General features: G+C 39.8%; 1 protein-coding gene across 1 annotated transcript in view; it reads right to left on the bottom strand.

Annotated features, from left to right (window-relative positions):
* The window catches only part of ror1 (receptor tyrosine kinase-like orphan receptor 1), a gene marked incomplete at both ends in the record, with an annotated part of 123,310 nt that overhangs the window by 13,372 nt on the left and 87,787 nt on the right, over positions 1–22,151 (bottom strand). The window contains 2 exons of the mRNA XM_079245760.1: positions 17,424–17,457; positions 17,692–17,982. Coding sequence (XP_079101886.1) covers positions 17,424–17,457; positions 17,692–17,982 — 325 coding nt within the window. The remainder of the gene's footprint in view (positions 1–17,423; positions 17,458–17,691; positions 17,983–22,151) is intronic.

The following is a 22,151-nucleotide window of genomic DNA, read 5'->3' on the forward strand; positions in this document are numbered from 1 at the left end:
AAACACTTTATCAGGTGCAAAGTTTACACAAAAAATATTAAATGAGACAAAGACTCAACCTGAACAAAGAGTTGACATGGTGAACGCACACAAACAAATCTAAACCAAAACCCAACAACCATGTCAGTGTTAATGCCTTAACAAGATGGTTTAGATGCCTCAATGTAAGAAAACGGCAATAAATACAAAAGTAGTTAAATATTAAACAAAGTATATTATATATACTAAGTGAGCCTCCAAACGCCAACTTTATTGATACTCAATACTCATCTTCGAACACTTTGATTAAATGTGTTGAAGTAGTCTGAGTAAGCCCTGAGATAGACTGGTGACTTGTACAGGGTGTACTCTGCCCCTTGCTGGGATAGGCTCCAGCTTCCCCACAACCCTGAATTGGACTAAATAGTAAAAAAAAATGGATGGATGGATGGATGGATGGATGGGTGGGTGAATGGATGGATGATGGATGGGTGAATTGATGGATGGATGGATGGGTGGGTGAATGGATGGATGATGGATGGGTGAATTGATGGATGGATGGATGGGTGATCTTGGTACCAATTTTTGTTATTTCAAAGGAAGTAAAAGGCTTCTCCAAAAGCACAAATTCATTTTATATTCTATATTATATACATTTCATATTATATACATTTTATAGTCATTTCACCACTGACATGAAACTGGCTGACTCTTTACATCAGGAAATATGTGCACATGCCTGAACATAAAAGCGTTTGTGCCAGAAACTGATCAGAGGATTTAAAGGACCAATGTTAGGTGTTCTTTGATGGACGCTAGGCAAAAATATTTCGGACTGTATAAACACAGATGTATCAAGATAATGACACAGGCAAAGCTTTGATCTGCGAGACGAGGGTTAATGGTTGATGACAAATGTAATGTTGGCAGCACAGAGAGTTTACAGTGGAGAATGTAACTGGAAGAGTCGACTCTGCACTTGATCATCTTCAAGGAGAAGTCGAACTCTGCATCAAAGCCACAAAAACTGGATTCCTTTAAACTCATAATCGATCAAAATGTCAGGTCTTCCTTTTTTCACTCTCCCTAAAGGAGTAGCCTAAACTTACATGACACTTCTGCTTTTAACATCACATTCCACTTATAGCCGTAAAAAAGAATAAAAAGAAAAACAGCTGGAAAGTAAATTTTTCTAATTGATCTGTTGTCTTTTTTAAATCCTTATTAGCTGATTTTCAGTTCTTTTTGCTGATCGAACAGACCATGACAATCAGCTTATTGGTAGAGCGAGAGGCATTAGGAAGTTCTGCAGCTGAACTTGAGTCTGTTTATGTAATGTTGCTGTGAAACTTGAAAGTGTGTGAGTGAGGCAAATTTGAAACATTTTAAACAGTGAAGACACACACCCACATACAAAAAACCCCCCATAATCATATATTTTTAAAAAAAAATTCCTTGAAAAAGAGTGTGTGAGACTCCTGTAGTGTCCTCCCTGCTTATGACATAAAAAAACAGCTATAAGCTTTGTCGAGTCTCTACTTGGTCTTAGGTTTTGATTATGGATGACAGCTTTAGGAAGTCAACTTTCTCATCAAGGATGTGTGGGCTGTGATGATGGGTTTGTATTTTGGGCTTTAAGGGATGTGAAACTCAATGCTCTTTGTTGGAGGGAAATATAGAAAGGATGGGATTTAAGAGTGAGGACGCAAGGGGGTGGATCCTGATGACATTTTAGATTTCAGGGTTTCATTTCCAGGAGCTGCTGTGGGTGTTGAGTGAAAAGGAGATGAGCTGCCGGCAGCATGAGCTCATAGCCTTTGGATCCTGATTGGGGATGCCCCTCAACATGTGCAAAAATACTTTACGATTTCAAACATTCTCAACAGTTTTAGTAAATTACAGATGAATACGTTCCATCTCCAGGAGCTGTGAAACACAATGAGCTTTAAAAGGACTTTTCAACACTTTAACAGAATTTTGAAAGTGAATCTTGACCAGAAAGGCAAATGTGAGCCTGAAAACTCACCCCATTGTTTCTATGTTGTGAGTTTCTCTTAATTGTCAAGTGGGGCGAAATGTTCTATCTCACTTCTATTAAATCATTTTGGGGTGAAATCATTACAGAATTAGCACTGATTGTTGTTGTTTTTTTTTTAAATGAATTGCCTAAACTTGTATTCACATTTTACAATAACCAACAATTGCAGGGCAGTGATTCATATTTGGCTGCTAGTGTGGTTGCACTGCGTAAAGATCTCTCACTGACAGGGAGCCAAAATGGCCACCAGAGGCTGAGGTTGACTGGGATCTGTGGCTGCCGGTGGCCCATGACCACATTCGGTATGAAGAGCGAGCAAGGGCAAATGAGGTTTTGCATTAGGATACAATGGAGAAAGAGAAGGCCCTCCGGGTCCTCATGTTACTGCAGCTCACTGACAGCAACAATGGAGTCTTCTGTCAGAGAAAAGGAGCAAACTAAGAAACCAGGGAAGCAAGAAGAGGCATAAGGGATGGATTTGAGGAGGAGTGTTTTCTTCTTATTTCAATTTGGGGAAAAAGTTCATGTGTGACGGACAGCTGAGGTGGGAATCCTTCAGAGACCAGTTTTAGTTTTATTCTTGCCATAAGAATATCCAGTTTGATAAGTATTTATCAGTTTAGCAGGTGCTAAAACTTTGCAGTTTAATAAGACTCTGAGGAAAGAATGCCACTGGAAAGTTATTGCAGCATCAAATGTATGAAAAATTAATGAGAAGAGACATGGATTGATGATATGAGTAAGACTGATATCCTTCAAATGAATGAGCAGGATAAATTTTAAAACTATAATAAGTCTTGTCAAGGAAAATCTTTATGGTGCTAATCTCTGATCTGGATAAATATGAAATTCGTTACATTCTTTTCAAATAAGCAAATGTTCTGTTTTGACATCTGTCAATGCAAAATGTGTCAGTAAAGGGTAAACCTTTGTTTAAACAACCTTTGGTAGGGCTACTATGTTGAATGCTGATCTCATCTAAAATATGGCGCAAAATGACTTTCAGATATAGATAGTGCTGTTTGATGTGTTAAACTGAAGAAGTTGTTTGTACACCATGACTTTTCCAATGCAGCCAGGAAATTATGAGTGTGGATGAAGCTGAAGACTTTTAATAACCGGGTTACCACATGCATGGCAATGCTACATCAGTCCTGTCAATCCTGACCTGGTGACATCACTTTTCCTGGTGACTGCAGGGAATCAGTGTGGTTTTGGGTGGGTTTGGGGAGTAAAGGTGTCAGTCAGCCTGTCAATTAGGAAAGCAGGCGATGTGTTGCTTTAAAAGAAAAAAAAAAAAAAAGGAAAAAGTAACATAAACCCAGATGAGATTAGACATGTACAAACAAATAGAACACAGAGGTCACACAGTACAATCCATTTCTGAAGAGCTAAATAAGACGATGAAGGTGGCAAGCTTTCTTTTGACTGATTGCATTACCAGCATGAACTAGAAGTGGAAAATAAGACAAACTTTACTAATTTTCCGCTTTTGCAGCCATAAAAATTCCTTTGTCTAAGCATTCCTTGCACCGTCTCCAGGCTGCCTGCAAACATCAGTGTGGAAATAATAACAGGAAAAGCAAAGACACTAGAAAAGAAAGAACAGGGGACCAGAATTGCCAAGAGCAAAGCTACTTCTGGGATTTACACAGTGTTTGTACACCCCCTCTACGCATACGCACATTTTCCTGCGTGATTTACAACAGCTCACTGGAGAGATCACAGATCTCAATCTGAACACACAAAGGCAGACACTTAAAGAAGACAGGAGGACACATGTTTTGGTTGACTGGCAACTGAACACGCTTCAGGACCAAGAACACACAGGTTCAAACATGAGCAAGGCTTCCTGAGGAAAGTCAAGTAATCCTTGATGAGAGTGATTAAGAGTTGCTAAAGACATGTACTGCGGGGGAGGGAAAATATTATTATACCGAGAAGCCCATAAATAATCCCTCTTTACACACACTGCTGTCGAAGGTGGATGTAGGACTCAGAAAACAAACAGAAGGGGCTTAAAAGTTTACAAGTTTAAAATACATTTGTAGAACAGCTGAACAGAAGTACTAATGAACTGTTGACAGTAAAAGTTGACTTTGGACATCTGATTCTTCCACAAAATTCTTTCACTTTTTTTTGTTTGACAAATTCATATTAGACCAGAGCAGACATGAGCTAATAATAGTCACGTTTCTGTGAACTGTGATCTCTTCAAAAGCAAAAAGCAGAAAAAATAAACTAAACTAAAAAGGGGTGTAAAACCATTCTGTTCACTGGTTTAAGGAGAATAATGTGCTGTTGCCAGAAGGTGGCAATATAAACTATTACTCATGTTCAGAATTCAATTAAAAAAAAAAAAAGAATAAAAAAGCAACAACAACCACAATGGACATCAAACACTTATTTCTAGGATTTTTTTAGGGTATTATTAAAGACTGAGAATGGAATCGTGTGAATTTATTGTACTGGGGACAGCTGGTTAATCATATTGTAATTTTTGCCAGGTCAGACGGGATATGCAAAGTAATTTCCATGCAACTTAACGCACAACAGCACTTGACACATAACAGACAAAAACCTTTTCAAGTGACCAAGTAGACTTATTTTTCACATAAATTAAAGTTTTTCCATTTTTTCTGTTCTCTTTACCAATTCTAACAACACGTGTTCTGAATGTGAAATGAAAAGAGCATGGAAAACCTGGCTAATGATTACTGATGACTTTCTCTTGACTGGAAAACCTTCTCCTGAGAAATATAAATTGAGTTTAGAGCATACTGTCTGAGGTTTCTATGGGTTTTGGTCAAGTACTTAATCTCTGCATAACCCTCGAGCAGACAACTAAAAGACTGTGGGCACAACAAAGAGGTAAATCACACACCTCATCAAAAAATCTCCCAGTCAGCCATAGCAGTGACATTATTCCTCTGGATGAGCAACGCCTTGGTGGAAGGACTGAAGGCACAACTACACAAAGCATACACAAACAGATTGTTTCTCAGTATTGCATTTTAAAGATAAACTGTACACACAAATACACATAAACACCCAATAATTTGGCAGTTTTTAAAGAATTGGAACACTGTGCAGCTGTCATATGGAGGATTTTTATGTAACTTTACAACAGCTTATACCTCCAAACTTTATACAAAGGGTTAAAAATATGCGAGCATATCAAACTTAAACATACTGTTTTGTGCTACTTTATTTGACTTATCCACCATTAATGGTCAACTGACCACAATAACTGTTGATTTACATGCCAGGGATGGACATTTAACTTAAGTATATATTAAAAGAGTTATGAAACACAATAAGATACAGTAATGAACTGCTGTAACGCTGCAGTAAATCTACAGCAGTGTCTTAGAGAAGGCTCTAGTAATATATTATTATAAACAAACGGGACTAACCAGCACATTTTTTGCTTTGCTCAAGGGCCAGAAAAGCACTCTCACAAGCTTGTCACCAATATTTACAATGTGGTCCCCATAATATGTGTGTTAGCTCTTATGTATGTTCAAAGGAATACATATTTTAACTTCTCGAATGCTTTCCAGGGCACAGCTATAATTTCTAAATGCCTGTGTCTTGTTAGTGTCTTAAAGCATCTCTGAAAGAAATTCCTCTTCTCTTCCTTTTAAGTTAAACCCACTACTCTACACACACATCTCACAACAGTAAAGCCCACCCACATATTTCCTTTTGGGACCAATTCAGGTTACACTGGCAACACATATTTATGTAAATGAACACTGAGACTTTCCCTTTAAAAACAACATCTATGGGTAAAAACCCATTCAAAAAGTATATTTATTCCAGTTTGATACTAAAATCTGGCAGATCATATAGTATCTCATCGTGACCATGTAGTTCAGCCTCTGGTCATCAAATGTGACTTCATGTGACTGCTGAAATGGTCTCAGGTGGATCATGGACACATATAGGTTTAGTATTTACATTTACATTAAACAGTGACAAATTATCATGAAATATAGGTCATAAAAGCGAGTTTGTTTCAACGCATCTGTGTTTATATACTCTAACCTGGTAGTTGTACTTTGACCAGTTCACTGTTGCTGAAACTTGTTGACTTTGTTTTTAAAAAAAAAACAAACAAACAACGGAGATACATGAAAAGAAAGTTTTTGATCACAAAAATCCCTGCAGTCATATGCATGCAATTTGGCAGGCGCCAGGACTAATAAATACAAAGCTGATTGATAAACTGACCTTCACTGATAGAGGAAAAGGCCATCCTTTATCAACTTTCTGAACATCAAACTCCAATGATCCTGTTAAGCCCTACAAATTACTAAATATCCTCTAGCTGCGGCACGCAGGTTAGAGATCCCAACTGCTAACAAAAGCCTCTATTTATACCTAGAAATACTCAAGGTACACTGTGGCTGACTGTTTCTGTCACACACCACCACTAAGGGGAAAGAAAGAACACTTTCTGTGCATATATGTCTCCGTGTGTATGCCTCCCCTTTTCTGTGCTGGAGTGTGTGTGTGTTTGTGTGTTCATTAGAGGTTTAGATCAGAGTTCAGGGAAACCCCAAATACCCAGTCTAGGCCTGAAGCCCTCAGGGAGAAACCATGATTCACAAAAACACACACATGCACACACTCTCTTAAACCACAGACTTTACCAGACCTGACCTTGACCAGACCTGCCAACAGGATCACCAACAGACTGACACGAGGGAATCTGGGAAACAGGAAACAGGAAGTGGGCCATGTCCAAGCTGAGTGTGAAAGCTCTGTTCATAATGAGTTGTGTAAGAAACTCGCCGTGTGTGGCAAAGCATGTAAACGCCTTTACTAACGGCTAATAATGTAAATTGCTTTAATGGTTTAAGCAGTCTACACATCATGACAGTCTAAGAGTTCATGTGTGTGTATGTTTGCATGCAATGGACTAAGTATGTGAAGATCCCCCCTACCCACCCCTGAGATCCCCACTGCTCTTAGCAGCATTTAGCAGAAAGGCAAGCAATCTTGTGGGAGGGAGCTGCAGTGTGATCTCTGGTTTCAAACAGCACAGATGCCCTGGGACCAGGCCATGTCAAAGGGCCTGTCCCCGATGAGCCATATTAGGACCCTGATCCCCAATCAATCAACACCACCCTAAAAAGAATCCACAACAAGATGGCAATTAAGCCCCACTGAGGACTTAACTAAACATGTGTGAGAGAAAGCGTTTGTAAGAGGAACTGTGTGCAGCTCTTTGTATAACAGCTTGTGGGTAGACGTTACGGTCTACTCCGGATGTGCAAAGAAAAGGACAGAGAGGAAAGAAGTGGCAGAAGGATGTCTTTGCCTTTCAGAACTGCAGCGTATACACACATTTTACAACCCAAAACTCTGCATGAAATGAATGCAAGCATGAATGGAATGCTATATTTCAGATTTTCAGAGAAAGCTTCATCACTTTACTCTGCATGTTTGGCAGTCAAGTACTTGGTAATATGTGGATATCGCAATAGCTGCTACTCTTACTCTTAGTCAAACTATGGGTTGAGAGTCTGTTGTTGGCAGTAACAGCTTTAGAGTGAAAGACATATGCATTCAACTGGAACCCAAAAGTTAAATAACTTTGGAGACCCCTCATCTTTTAGGTTGATGCTTTAAAGCAGTGCTGAAGTGGACCATCACGTTGCAGCAAAGTGCATTCTGAAACTTAGTGTGCCTGTCATCCCCCTCAGTCTGATGGGTGCTGTGCTTGCGGTGTGGAAGAAATCATCATTGGTCCTGGCCAACATCTGAGAGCCACAGCAGTGTTGACACTGGTGCTGTGGTAAGCAGGAGTGAAACCAAAATCCAGAGTTTCTCAGTAAAGCACACACACAAGCTCTAGGGCTGAGTTAAGAGTCTATTGTGACAAAAACAGCACACACTCTATGCTGTGGGCTGAGGGGTTGTCGAGTGGGTGAAGAGGCTGGTTTGTAAGAGGTGGACTTGAATTTCAGATGGGTCCTCTTTCTGGCTAAAGTGTCCCAAAAGGACACTTTTGTGCCCCATCTTAAATTCTGCTTACATAGGGGGGCCCAGGAAGCCCAGGAAGCCCAGGAAGTTGACTTGCAGTAAAGCAAAGTGACTTCTGGAAGTCCTGGAAGCAAATAAGATTTGACATATCTCTTTGTGAGAACTAGAGAAATTTAGCATTTGGTATTTATTCATTTATTTCAAACAAATAGCAACACAAATTATTCAGAAGAATAGATACTTTAAAAAAAAAAAAAAAGTCACAAAAGAAGCACAACAAACTAATAAAAATCAAGCAAAGAAATCCCAGTAAGAACTGCCATCTCCCAAACAAACAAAAACAAGCAATACTGAATTTGGGGAATAAACAGTCAATGCTGCACAAGATACTGCAGTGGAGACGTTGTAACACGAGAAACAAAATAAAAAGAACAGAGCAGCTTAATATCTAAAAGCGACTTCATGGTATTGTTAAAAACACGGACTGTGATGAGCTGCACTCTCCCAAGTAAAGTTGTTGGTTTGTGTGTAAATGTTGAAAGGAATATTACAGCTTGGAGCAAAGCTTGATTTTGGCGTAAGTTTGGATGCTTCATAGACATTTGCCAAATAAACTAACTGTATCTCCTCAAAATACAGTTTAACAACACACCTAGAAGGCTGATCCATGATTAAATGACTAGTCTTCATAAATCACACACTTCAGCACTGTAGGTAGAAGCCTGTCATGACAGAAGCTGGATAGGGAAGAAAAAAAGGGGGGTTGGGAGAATAAATCACTCTATAAATATTATGATAACCTTCCATGTGTATTTTGAATATCTTTAAGCAAGCCTGAGCAAGATGAAAGATCAACTATGTGTGATATTTTCAAGTCATTACACTTTTGGGGAACTACTTCCTGAAGCTAATTTGTCAGCCAACACCCGCATCACAACTGGGTGAGATGAACACGCTACAGTCCTGTTCGTAAAATTCAAATCACTCCTTTATTTGATACTTTTTACTTTGTACAATGTCTAACTGGACCATCAGCACAGTTACACACATCTGCGCCAAGGTCGATTTAATCCGGTGTGTTGACAGCTGGCTAATTACAGAGCCATCTGCAGTCAGTTGGCTGTTTTCTTGCCACACAGTCACATATCTGCAGGGTCCATATTCACCATTCATACGGTTGAGGAAGAGGTTTTATTCAAGGTGTGTTTATACTATGCTGAAGTTAAACACACCTGATTGGAATAATCGCTCCAAGTCTTCAAGTTACACCCAAACATGATCTCAACTGGCAAATTAATTGGCAAACTTATAAAAACTAAATACAAGGTCTTTCTGCACTACATAGATGTTAACACACATTATCAAAGACACTGAAAACACTACCTTATGCTAAATTATTAGGTAGATATTCCCATGAATGAGAACTTCTGTCAAATGCTGTAAACCTCCCACAAAGTGATAAAAAGATCAAGGATGAGCAGGGAGTGTAGACAGAGACGAATCCAGTAAAAACAGCAAAGCAAGGCTGTCCTTTCTTAAACCTGGTGAGTCTTTACTCTTCAGTACAGGGTCGACTGAAGGAGAAGAGGCACAGTGGAGGGAAAAACCCAAAAAAAAAGGAGCTATTTTTGTATTTGCTTCTTTTTCTTTTACCAGTGCTGAGAGAAAAGTTGCAGGGAAAGTTTAGAAACTTGAACAGCTTCGACAGCCAGGGTGTAACGGTATTAATCTTTTCAAACATGGAGAGAGCCCCTCTATTATAAACACAGACAGAGACTCCAGGATCAGCGGCTGTGTTGCATAAAATCTGTTTATGGCTGCTGTCAGATTAGAACTTCTATATTCAGTAAGTCATCATTTTTTGTAATATAAAGCAATGAAATTACACCAAACAGAAACAAAACTGTTAACAAAACGCCATCAGCACCTTTAAACTGGACATGTCTATTTATTTAATGGTAAATGTGAGATGGGCATGTAGCGTATATATTTATATAAACTGAAAACAGATATCCAGTGTAAATAGTATGTACATTGTCATTCATCTGGATATTTTTAACTGGCCATGCAATTTGCTCTCAAACAGCTGAGGGAAATATGTATGTGGCTGTTCAGCTGCTAAATTCTTCACATTGCTCACCAGCTAGCTGCTAACTTTTGGATTTTTATTGAGGTCAACAAAACAAGAACAACAACAAAAAAATCATCAAATTGTGGACCAAAGCTCTGAAAAGAGGAAATGCCCAGATGAATGATCCTTCTTTGTGTGTGGCACTTACCTATGGAATCAACTGAATGAAACGCTGTAAATAAACATGAGAAAAGTGTTTAAAAGGGCCCGTTTTAGGCAGTTCTGTCACACTGTGGCAGTTATTAGCTGCCTCTGATCTGACCTTACAGCTAAACCTCCCGGCAGCTTACACAGCTAATCACACCTGAGCGCCGCCGACCCCACAGGACCCGGGAATCAAAGAAAAACAAGCTGCCTCGAGTGTTAATGGTACCATCCTCCTCCTACTCTGCTAACACTGTTTTTCTTTCACTCCCTGCACCCTCCCACTGTCTCAATCGCAACCCTTTTCCCTGAAAATGAAGGAAGTATTGAAACATGAGAGAAAGAAAAAAAATGAGGAAAGTCGTGGTGTGTAGTCTGGCGGGGGAGACTTTTTCCACCTTACCCTGTACTTAGTTTGGTTCGAAGAAAATCTTCCAGGAGGTAAGGAAAGGGAGGTGAGAAGATGCTCATATATCTCCGTGGAGTCATCTAACATGTCTTTACATGTTAACATTAATTCAAGTTAACATAAAATTGCAACTTCATATTTAATCCAGTTCAGAGTAGAGGAGTGTTTGCAGATAAAGGAAGGTACACAGGCTCTGTCTAATAATAATGGAATTAGATGTTTACAACAGCAGCTGCAGAGAAATACAAGACATGCAAACATCACCCGAGGGGTTGTGTGCAGGATTCTTCCAGTCTGGACTGATTTCTTGGCAAACTCAGCGTAACAACAAATGAAGTGCTAATTAGCTGAACTGCGCCCCTACTTCCTTTTTTTTCTTTTAAAGTCTGCATCTTTCCTGAGTGTCAAAATGTACATTAAGTGCCATAAACCGTTCTGAAAGTGTACCCCAGTGTTTATACCACATCCTCTTCTGTACCCCGTCTCCATAGCCTTGGTTACTTACCAACCCTGCTCTGGCAAACCACTCATTGCTGGGTAGAGTAAAACGCATTGCTGCCGGTGTGACAGACGGCGATATCATTACAAACACAGGATTAAAAACTTAAGTTCACTGAATAGGACCCATAATTACCAGTTGGTCATTCAGCTGAACAGCATTGTGTGCCCGGTTTCCCAAGTCTGCAACCTCTATGCTCAGCTTTCTATCACCAAACTTCTTCCATCCACCCTTCTATATTTGTTGGTCAACTCAGGAGCTGGTGAGCGAAGTAGGAAGGAAGACTAAATCATTGGAAGTTGTTCACCTGGATAATTTGTGCGTGACCCCATTTTCACTGGTTTTATCGCTAACCTTCTGTCTTCCATGAATAACACATTTATCTGTGCATAACCTTTAGTCAGGTGTGATTCCCATCTTTGTAATGAACCTTAGGCTTGTTTGTGACAAATATACTTCCTAAAATGTCAAACCATTTCCTTAAATTAAGACCTGACTTCAGTGGAATGTTTTGGATTTAAAGCCTTGAAGCGTTGCCCTTTTGAAATCTTTCAACAAAACAAATAGAGGGACAGCAGCAACATACTTACATACCTTTTATATCCAATTATATGGCCTCTATGTTGATTTCATTGTATTGATTTCAGATTGCCCCAAAATCTGAAGCTAATGCAAAAGGTTCGTGCTTAAAACTCTTCACACAATTATCCTTCTTTTGTGTCTGTTCAATCACCTCTCCTCTCTGCTCTCTGCGTGCAAGCTGTGTGGATCATCAGCTGAACCCTGCAGGCTGGCTGTCAGCTTTTCAGGTAGGTTTTGGCAGCTCTTAAAACTCTAACGTCTGCGATATATGTGAACACACACTGTAACGTTTTGCACACCACAGAGTGTACACTTTAACACAGCGTGGAAGTGATGGAAATCAGAGCACAGACCGAAACAAAGACAACACAGAGGACCTGAACTTCATCCTGTGTGCAGGTTCCACAAGGTGGGTGGCAAGAAATCCCCCCCCCCAAAATTTGCAAGAGCTATTTGTGGATAAGGTTTCCCAAGAAAATGGAAGTTACTTTGTTTGCTAGTTTGGGATTGGGAAGAAAAATAACAAACGGATTGTAAGGCAAAAGTATATACTTCATGTTAACTGACAAACATCTGCACCAGATGTCTTTCCAAAAAACTTGGAGTCAAGTAGGATAAGTTGGGATGCTTGAACAGCTGCCATATGAGGTAAGCAGGCAGAGGTCATCACTTGTCATCATTAGGTGACCCTGTCTTTTTGACGGCTGCCACCTTAACTTTACAGTTAATAACTCAGGCGTGATGCTAACAATGACCAGCAGTGACAATCAGCCTATTGCTGCCACAGTTCCACCTTTGTCAAAAGAGGCCCCCTGTCTATTTACATGAACTCTTTAATGACTGTAATGGTTTCAGAGCTCAGTGTCTTTAAAAACCTGACAGGAAACAAAGAACAAGGAAACGTTATGTTATTACAATTCCTCATCTGGGAAGTTCAAGGTATATATTGGAGTTTAATTCTTAAACTTCCAAAATGTATAAAATGCTGTTGGATTACATGAGCCTGTACAGATAATCACATAAATTTTTATAGTAGTTATTTATAGTTATTTATCAGAATGACACCACATAACATAACTCTGTTATAAACACTAATCGTTTTGATCAGCCTAAAAATGACCTAAAAAAGATTGTGGCTTTGATTCAAGACAGGAAAAGGTTTGGTTTTTTTCCATATCCAGAAATACGTGAATCTCAAACATGACCTTCCTTCGTTCCATCCATCCATCCATGTTTATCCAGTGTTGGGTCTCTGGGTCAGCGGTTTAAGCAGAGAAGCCCCGACTTCTCTGTCTCCTTTCAGCTCATCCAGGGGGATCCTGAGGGAGGATCCGACTGGAGGGATAGTCAGGCAAGAGACATAGTCTCCCAAGCATATTGTGGGTCTTCCCCTGGGACATGCCTGGAACACTGCACCATGGAGCTGTCCAGGAAGCAATCTAACTGGATGCCTGAGCCACCACATCAGGCTTCCTTTCGATGCCGAAAGGAACCACAACTATTGTGAGGTAAAAATTCTCTGTGATTTTTCCTTGGGTTGATATTTTTCCCTGTAACTTTCTTCTGTAACCGTCTCATTGACAAAATGTGCAGTAACATGGATTGAATAAATAAATAAATAAAACCATGTAAACAAAAGAGTTTGAATAGAAACCTCCTCCAGTGCATGTACGCACATATGCATTTAGTCACCCCGGACTAAGTGGTTGCAGAAAGTGTGCGCTATCTGCTCAGCGCCAGCAGTTTGACTCACAGAAAGCAGCATGGAACATGGCACCAAGCCTTGACATAAAGTCACTGGGAAAAATCATCCCTTAAATCTTTTAATCCTCTAAGAATCAAACAGACAGAGTGAGTTCATAGAGTTTCATCCAATACCACGGTGGAGGCATCAAAACAAAGCCAGGAAAGCTTTCCAAACTCAAACTTAACTTTGATACGGAAAGCAATGTTTCTATCACCACAAAAAATGAAATTATTATGGTGGAATGTAATTATTTTATTTTTCAAAAAAGCTTTCAGCACAGCTTGGTTTTATTGCTGCCCTAAAGGATTTGCTTCCTTCAGTGTTCATAGAATGTTACGAGATCAGTATCTGGTGTGGTTTTGCTGTATTTTCAGACAGCTGGCAGCTAATTGGTTTGCTATTAAAGGTTATATAACAGAAACCACACAGACACATGTGGGTAATTTAGTCTTTTTATTGCTCATTTCAGAGAGCAATATTTTAAGAAGACTTTAGGGTAGCAGACTTTTTTAATTATAATAACTTCATTACAGCCTTGATGGCAGATAAATGTTTCATTATTGCTCTGAAATTAAACTAATGGAACACATTGTTTAATATTTTGAGCATAGACCGTATATGAAAGATGGACGGACCCTTCAGCGGTAAAAAGTGAAGCCTATGTGGAAGTGCATAAAACTGCAGTTCCCCCTGCATCCACTAGGGGCTGGCTGCAAAACAGAGCAAATCCTCATAGACTCCCATGTTAAAAAGACCAACTTCACAGCAGAAATAAACATGTTTACAGCCTGGTTCAAAAATCCATTTTCAGTTTAATAGGTCAGGTTTACCTTCATGACAACTGTGGGGGGAGTGAATTTTTTTCTAACCGCCCGTTCAAAAGTAATTTAATCTTGAAGTTCGGCATATTTAGGGGCATGTCCTTTTGATTGACAGGTACCCATTCTCCCGCTTCAAGTAAGAAGAACGCAGAACCGTGGTTTTTAGCCGGCTAACAACGTGACTTAGCTTTAGCCCGCTTACCTGTGTTGGCTGGTTAGCTTCTGTTATCTCCGGGTTAGCTCGGTTAGCTCTTAGCTACAGAAAGCTCGGAGTTCGCTCGATGCCAATCATCCACGATGACGCTCACAGCCCCCCTCTCAGCTCTACCTCTTTGCCCATGATTGTATTTTCTGGGCGAGACGACGCGCATATCCCTGCAAGATGGCGATGGTAGGAACCACCCACCGAGCTTCAATTCAGCTCTTCAGAAACCTATGGGTGACGTCACGGAGGCTACGTCCATCTTTTCATATACAGTCTATGATTTTGAGTCATATCGCATCTCCTAAGTGATCACAGTTTTAATAAAACAATAAAGATAAGTGTGCAAGACAGTAAAGAGATGTCGTGCTTGTGTAGCTTTGTCATGATGAGGGTGTGGATCAGTTTTTACCTCCTCCGTACATACTTGCTCCGTATTTCAACTGTAGCCGAGTCTAAAATATGAACCATGTGAGCTTCAGTGTCTGAGTAGGCGAACTTCTTCCTGCTTCTATTTGTACTTGCTTAGAAAACTGTAACAAGCAGCTCACAGGGATGTCCAAAAAGCCTCCCCAGGATGTGGAGTTGGAATTAAGATCTAGAAACAAAACTAAAAAAGTTGCCGAGAACATCCCACTGACTTCCAGTCAGTCTTAGTCTTAATATCAGAATTTTAATGCTTGATTTCATGGCCACACACAGTCTTTCTTTTGGACACGGCTGTGAGCTTTAAACCAACTGGACTACTTGGGTCAGCTGAAAAAGCCACCTGGCTCAACCACAGGCCTGCATGACCAGCAGCCTGTAGAATTTATATTCCACACTGCTGGATTAACCCACGTAATCACAATACGCAGCATCTCTATAGTATGCTCATTTTCTTATAATTATTTGATTTCTACTGCTGAACTCATTGGCTGCCACAGACGTTTTTTGTGTTTTCTGTGTATGGAAAGCCGATTTGACCAGGTGCGTGTCAAACCGCCTCCCCGAGCGCGCACCCAACATGTTGTAAAAGCTCTTGGAGTGCGTCTCCCGAAGACGCCTTTACACACGCACCTGGACATATCGACCTCCCACATTCTGCAGTTCCCAAAGAGGAGCCAAAATGCTCCAACACGCACAGGGCTCTCTGCTACAACAATGCCTGGCAGCCAATTAACTAATAATTTTATCTTTAGTTGTGTTTTTGCATCTACAGGACCTAACTGTAGTGTTGATTTGAAGAAAAATTATTATTCATTGTTTGTGCCTGACATTAACTCTTTTAACACATTTTTGACTACACATGTGAGGGGAAAATATTAGCAAATTGTTGTCAAAGAAGAGTTAATAAGAGTACACATGAGAAAAGGAATGCAAGCCACATTATTTACTAATATGTTAGGATTAGATTTCCTCATGGCTTTGGTTTTACCATTGCACTGTTGACTACAGTAGTTTTTATGCATGCAGAATCTGTCAGGGCTTTGTGTAAGAGATTATGCTTCCATTTAGAGCAGGATAAGTTTAGATTGCTTTCTTCTTATTGCTTTTTTAACCTCATCTTGTCCAGAATTGAAGCAAGCAGAAAGATGGTCTGGGTGCTGTGTTCTGCTGAGCAAATTTACTTTTACCAAGAGACACTTTATACATATAATAATCCCTTTGAAAATCTGAATTCTTATTTTATTTGTCTGTTTACTTTGAATAAGTATTTGTTTAACATAGTTAGCATTATATTGCTGGACCTGACTGGAAATGATAGAAAAAGGATTGAAATAGAACAGAAAAAGGGGAAAGGAAAGTAGTCAGAGAACAAGGAGGAGACAGAAAAACAAACATAGAAAATAAAATAAGCCGACCACAGATCTGCTTCACCTGTACCAAAACCCAACATGGAGCCTCAAGGTTCCCCCGCAGGAAGACAAAATCAACAACTGTCAAACACACCAGAGATGAACAAGCTAAATTTAAACCATGTAGTTTAGCTAAAGCCAGAAACACACACAAAGAATACAAAGTGCTGTTAGGGAATAAACCTGCAGGACAACACAGCGACTGTCTGTGTGCAGAATAAAGAGAGTGAAAAGTGTTCAAGTGTTAGAGTCAAGTGTTGGAACCGACAACAGACTAACTCACAGTCCCAACAAACAGACTCCAACACAACTAATTCATTTTATCACCTGAGCAAGAATCAGAATAAAGAATACAGAATAAAGAATAGAGTCAACAAGCAAACTCCACAAAAGCAGCATCAAATGGTGGCGAAAGCGCTCATAATAAACTCCAGACGCAAACACTGCACAAGGCATTTACCCATGAAACGTCCTACAGCCATAGTTCCGCCAGATGGAAGGAGATCACTGTTGCCGTTGCCAAGCACATCTGACTAATAACTGATGACTAACACAAGATACACAAACAATTTTATATCTTAATGTATCTTGTTATAGGATATAAAATGAGCTAAGCTATATTGGTATAAAAGATTTTGGTGATATCACCCAGCCCTAAGAGAATCTCACAGAAGAATTATTTAACCACAAAGACACTTTAACTAGTAAAATGGAAAACTACAGACCTGTGTTTTTAGAAGTGACTGACATCTCTACGAATAGTTTTGTTTTGAAACCATTTTACAAGGCATCCAACAATATGTAAACATGACATTATACTATTACAGCTTTTGGGAAGATCTTAATGATTTTTACATTATATTCTAATCTCAAAAACATAAGCAAAGAATTGCAAAATCGGCTGAATGAAATGCTGTTGCCATTCGCAGTCTTGAGATTTCCTCGCTAATCTCTCCACTTAAAGTTTCCGGTATTCTGTTGTATCAGTACAATATGAATAGACTGACAGAGAAAAATGGATAAAGGAAAAGCAACTTACGTGGGCTTTCCTGGCTGAGGTGTGGGGAGTGGATCTGGAGAAGAAGACAAGGGGATTTTTTTTACTACAGGATAAACAATATTATTCCCAGATTTTTCTCTGTGCAAGCTGCCAGGTACAAGACAAATCAGCTGGGACGAGTGCTGCTGTTAGGAGCCAAAATCTCTCGTAGAATTAGAAGAGGAATAGAAATGTGTTTGCCAGAGTAACATGATATCTGCACGTTAGTGAGATTCTAAATGATAGATTAGACCTAAAATGTTCTTACCAAATTTGACAAAAAGCACTCCTGTTGTGGACACAGTGCCCATAGTATTGGTGGCCACACACTGGAAGTACCCTGTGTCGGTTGTGTCCAGGTTGCGGATACGAAGACGTGATCCATATGGCATTGCCCGAAAGGAGACCCGCCTTGGCTCCGGCACTACAGGAGCGTCGTTCTTCAGCCAGCGGATTGTAGGCAGCGGATTGCCAGACACATGGCAGAAAAGCTCGGCTGAGTGGCCCAAAGACGTGGTAATGTTGTTCATGGGCTTATCAATGTGGATAAAAATATGCCCTGGAAGACAGAGAAACCATGTGTAAGATGAAAGGCAGAAACATGAGGGTAAAAAAGAAATATAATAAGAAAATTGAGTGCTACAAAAGACAGGAAACGTGTTGTGTTACACAAGGATATGCGAATAAATCAAACAACACTTATTGTACTACATAAGGGCCAGATTTCATCCTGCCGAGTGAAAAAAATGTGGTAAAACAACATCATGTTTTCAGATACACATATAGTAATCTGGTTTTACAAGTTATTCTGTGGTTGCCACATTTGTGACACCTAATTCAGCTTTTCACTGTGGCTGCATGAAGCCAGAAGGTTTTCATTTAACCCATAAGAGCCCAGCATGATGTATACGATCCATACAGTTGCTGAGAAATTTAGCATTACTTTATGGTAAAAAGTTTGATTGAAGTATTGTTTAACACATCTGACTTTTGTATTTTTCCTCTTAACGAACAACAGAAAGCAGAAGATTACAAAATGTAAAAATGCTATCACCTCACTTGGTAATAAATGATGACGATCCCTATAAAAGTTTATTACTTTTTTATTTCACATTTGGTTAAAAGGAACAAATAAAGCCCTCACATTTAAAAACTTGCACTTGTCTGATTTTTTTTTCATGGATTGTGTCTTTATGGGTTAAAACTTGTGTAAGAGAAATGCACCTATTTCAGTAACTCCGGTACTCTATGGACGCGGCCCTGCAAGTGTTCGAGTTTCCCTGCTGCAACACCTGACACATCAGAATTAATAAGCAGACTTGTGTAGAGCTCAACATCAAACTCTACACAAGTCTGCCAACTATCCACTCATTTCATTTAGCTATGTCGGAGCAGGGAAACTCCCAACACTTGCAGAACTGTGGCTGTCGAGGACCATAGTTGCCCACCCCTGATCTAGGGTTGCAGGTGAAGATATCAACAAGGACAAAAAAAAAAACAGTATTTCACATTTGCATTGGTCTTACATCAACTAAATTTACAGAGTGATTGAAAAACAGACTTTGAAATGGCCAGGAGAGATGATAAAGGCAAGTAAACTTGCCAAATTGCAGGCCCCTTGCTTGGGTTTTTGAAGTTTAAACACAAATTATGATCTTACTCTGTAGAGGCAAAACTTTCAGAACCCACTGTAAAACCTCAGAATGACGCTATCGGATTGCACAGTGTAGGAAAAAACAAAGAAAAACACTTGTGCAATGTTAACTCCAGTATCTTTTCTCAAGGCGGTCAGAAAAAAAAGCATCCTGGTGGGCCACCTAAGAGTTTAATGTGCAGGAAAACACTGGCGTTAATGTCATGAAAAAAAAACTTCTGGAAAGTTCCCTCAACCCCAAAACCCATCTTAGGTATGCAGAAATGCTTTTGGTTACACAAACCATCCAAAACACACAAGAGAGGGGGGAAAGAAAAGCATATGGAAGGGAATCTCAAAAACTCTTGAGAGGATTTGTGAATAGAGAGGTTGATGAGCAGAAAAATAAAGGAGTGCACACCGACTCCTGCTAGAACTGACACACATTTACATTTGTATTACTATATCACATGCAACTTGCACACCCTGCAGGGTTAGAAAGATGTTGAGAGATTTATAACTACTAAAACATTGAAAGGCAGCTAATTTTACTTTCTAAAATGACTTTTCCAGTTTGAGCTGCTTTCCTCATCATTGCTTTCACTTCACCTTGAGCAATAAAACCATTTAGCCTAAACTGTTGTCATCACCTGTTTAACTTTTCACACCCCACCAACAATTGAACTGAAATGCCTACTCGGTTTACAATCCTTTCCATTTTAAGTATTTTTCCAACTTTTTCGCTTGAAACATTTCTGCCCAAACAACAGATCATAAGCAGGTAAATCGTCTTGAGCCAAAAGACAGAATTTTATTTGGCTTTAAGGTCTAAGGAGATGAAATCAGCAAAATACTGGCAGAATGGACGAAGACACACCAAGAGCAATTCAAAGACCTTGATGGATTGGCACCAAAGATGGATTAGATACCTTGTCTTGTAAAATAGGCAGATCGGGGAGGGGTCCACAATGATCCAGGCTCAACAAAAGTCCATTAGGTTAGGGAAAGGTCTGGATTTACAAGTTGATCTACTTTCCTACTCTCCCTTCTGGTTACAGGCTGTGTGGAGCACACGAAAGAACAAGATTTAGGGGGCAAAATCATGGTCCTCCACTGGCTCAAAGTAGAGCCACCTCTCCTTTGGATTGAGAGGAATCAGATGGGTGTTTGGTACGGATGCCTCCTGGATGCCCTCATGGGAGGTGATCCAGATACATTCCATCAGGAGGAGGCACCGTAGAACACCCAGGACATGCTGGAGGGCCTATGTGGCTTTGCTGGCCCAGGAAACCAGTTCTGCACATCATGCAGACAACATTGACTTGCAGAAAACTGTCAACTCTCTTTTCGGATGTTTTGCTATACAGCTCACTTAAAGCGGCGGCAGCCTGGGGAGACAGACTGAAACAAGAAAAATAATTGCGTGCATCAGTTTCTAAAATTGTCATTGGTTTGTTTTCACAGCATGTTTACTCAGCTGTGTTGCCATTTTCAGTTTTGTTTTGATATGTCTCAATTTAAATCATCTTTTTAATGATGTTACCATTTGCAATAACTTCAAAAGTCAGAACGCGAGAATATGGAGAAATCCAGGCAAACACCGGAATTAGACCCTTCGCTATTGCTGACGTGGCACTTCTGTGCATGTTAAAGCAGAAGAGATGAGAACTGCACTATTCTTTTAATGCCATTAAAATCTGGAAGTACTTGGTCTGTTCATGACTGTTTGAACTGCAGTGGAAATTTTAATTGTGGTGCAAAGGAAAAATAGAAGTGAATTTGAAGAAAATGGACCTTTACTTCATGATGACTGTTTGACACTGACAAGGGTGATGGTTGCCATTGTCTGTTCGCTGATGTCAGCTTGTGGGCAGCGGGGCAGAAAACTGAACAAATATGGCAGAGGAATTCTTGGAATTTTATTCCCAAAAACAGGATGAAGGATTCTTTATTTAAGCTGTAGTTCAGCATAATGTATCAGAATAGGTTTATCATACTAGTTCAGGGCTGCTCGGTTCAGTTCTAAGAGATGCAGTCCTTGCAGTCCAAACTTGAGTCTCCAGAAGGTTAAAATATGACATGATCTTAAGAATGTAGTGGTGCACAATGAAACATGCATACTATAGACATGCTTGACAAAATTCAATAAAGCAAATCTTAAATTTAGCTTCTCGAACCATAAAGTATTTATTCCAACTTTTTCTCTAATATATACCTATCACACAGAGGCTGAGAATTAAACACACAAAAACATACATATCCATCATGCTAAATATGCACTGCTGACAACAATAACAGAGGTTAGTTTTGCTGGGTGACACATTCATCTTAATGATCGCACATGGCGGTTTGTCTGTGCTCCCTTCTTTGTACGGGTGTGTATTTTCTCTCTGACCCGAGTACCATACTATCAACAAAAAGTCACGGAGGTCTGTAGCGACACTGTGATTATATTGTACACACTGTTGTGCACATAGTGGACAAAATCATGCCTACGGTACTTGCTGATGTTTAACCCAATTTTAAAATATGAATGTTGTATCTGAAAACAACAACAACGACAAAAACTAACTCTTAACACACGTGTTTTGCAAGACTGGGGAAGGTCAAACAGTTATTTTATCACTTTTTCATTAGTTGAGTTGAGAAAGAAAATCGCTTTTGGATTAATGTACCCTCACACGTCATAAGATGTTATAACAACTTACAATAAACCAGTGGGACACTAAATGGGGGGGGCAAAGGCAGAGAACAACATAGGAAAGGTGAAGAGGAGAAAGATGCCCTGCCAATGCATGTCTAACAAAGCCACTCTGTACATAATTGTCTCGTGGTGAGTGTTGTGGTATTTGGCACAAGGAGCATGTTGAAACTCAAACCCTTACTGTGGACTGTCCCTTTAATGTGGCAGGCGACTAAATGGTGCCCTGTCATCAGCCAGCATTTTCTCGCAGTAGCTTTGTACAATCAAACGCTCACATGCAAGCATATAAATGTAAACATACGCACACCCACACAACCACAACACACCAAGCTATACTGTATGTGTTCAGAGCTAAATTTGTTACACAATATGCTTTCATTTCACCAGCACG

This window comes from Telmatherina bonti (assembly GCF_933228915.1).
Source record: "Telmatherina bonti genome assembly, chromosome: 8".
In the NCBI taxonomy this organism is placed as follows: Eukaryota; Metazoa; Chordata; class Actinopteri; order Atheriniformes; family Telmatherinidae; genus Telmatherina; species Telmatherina bonti.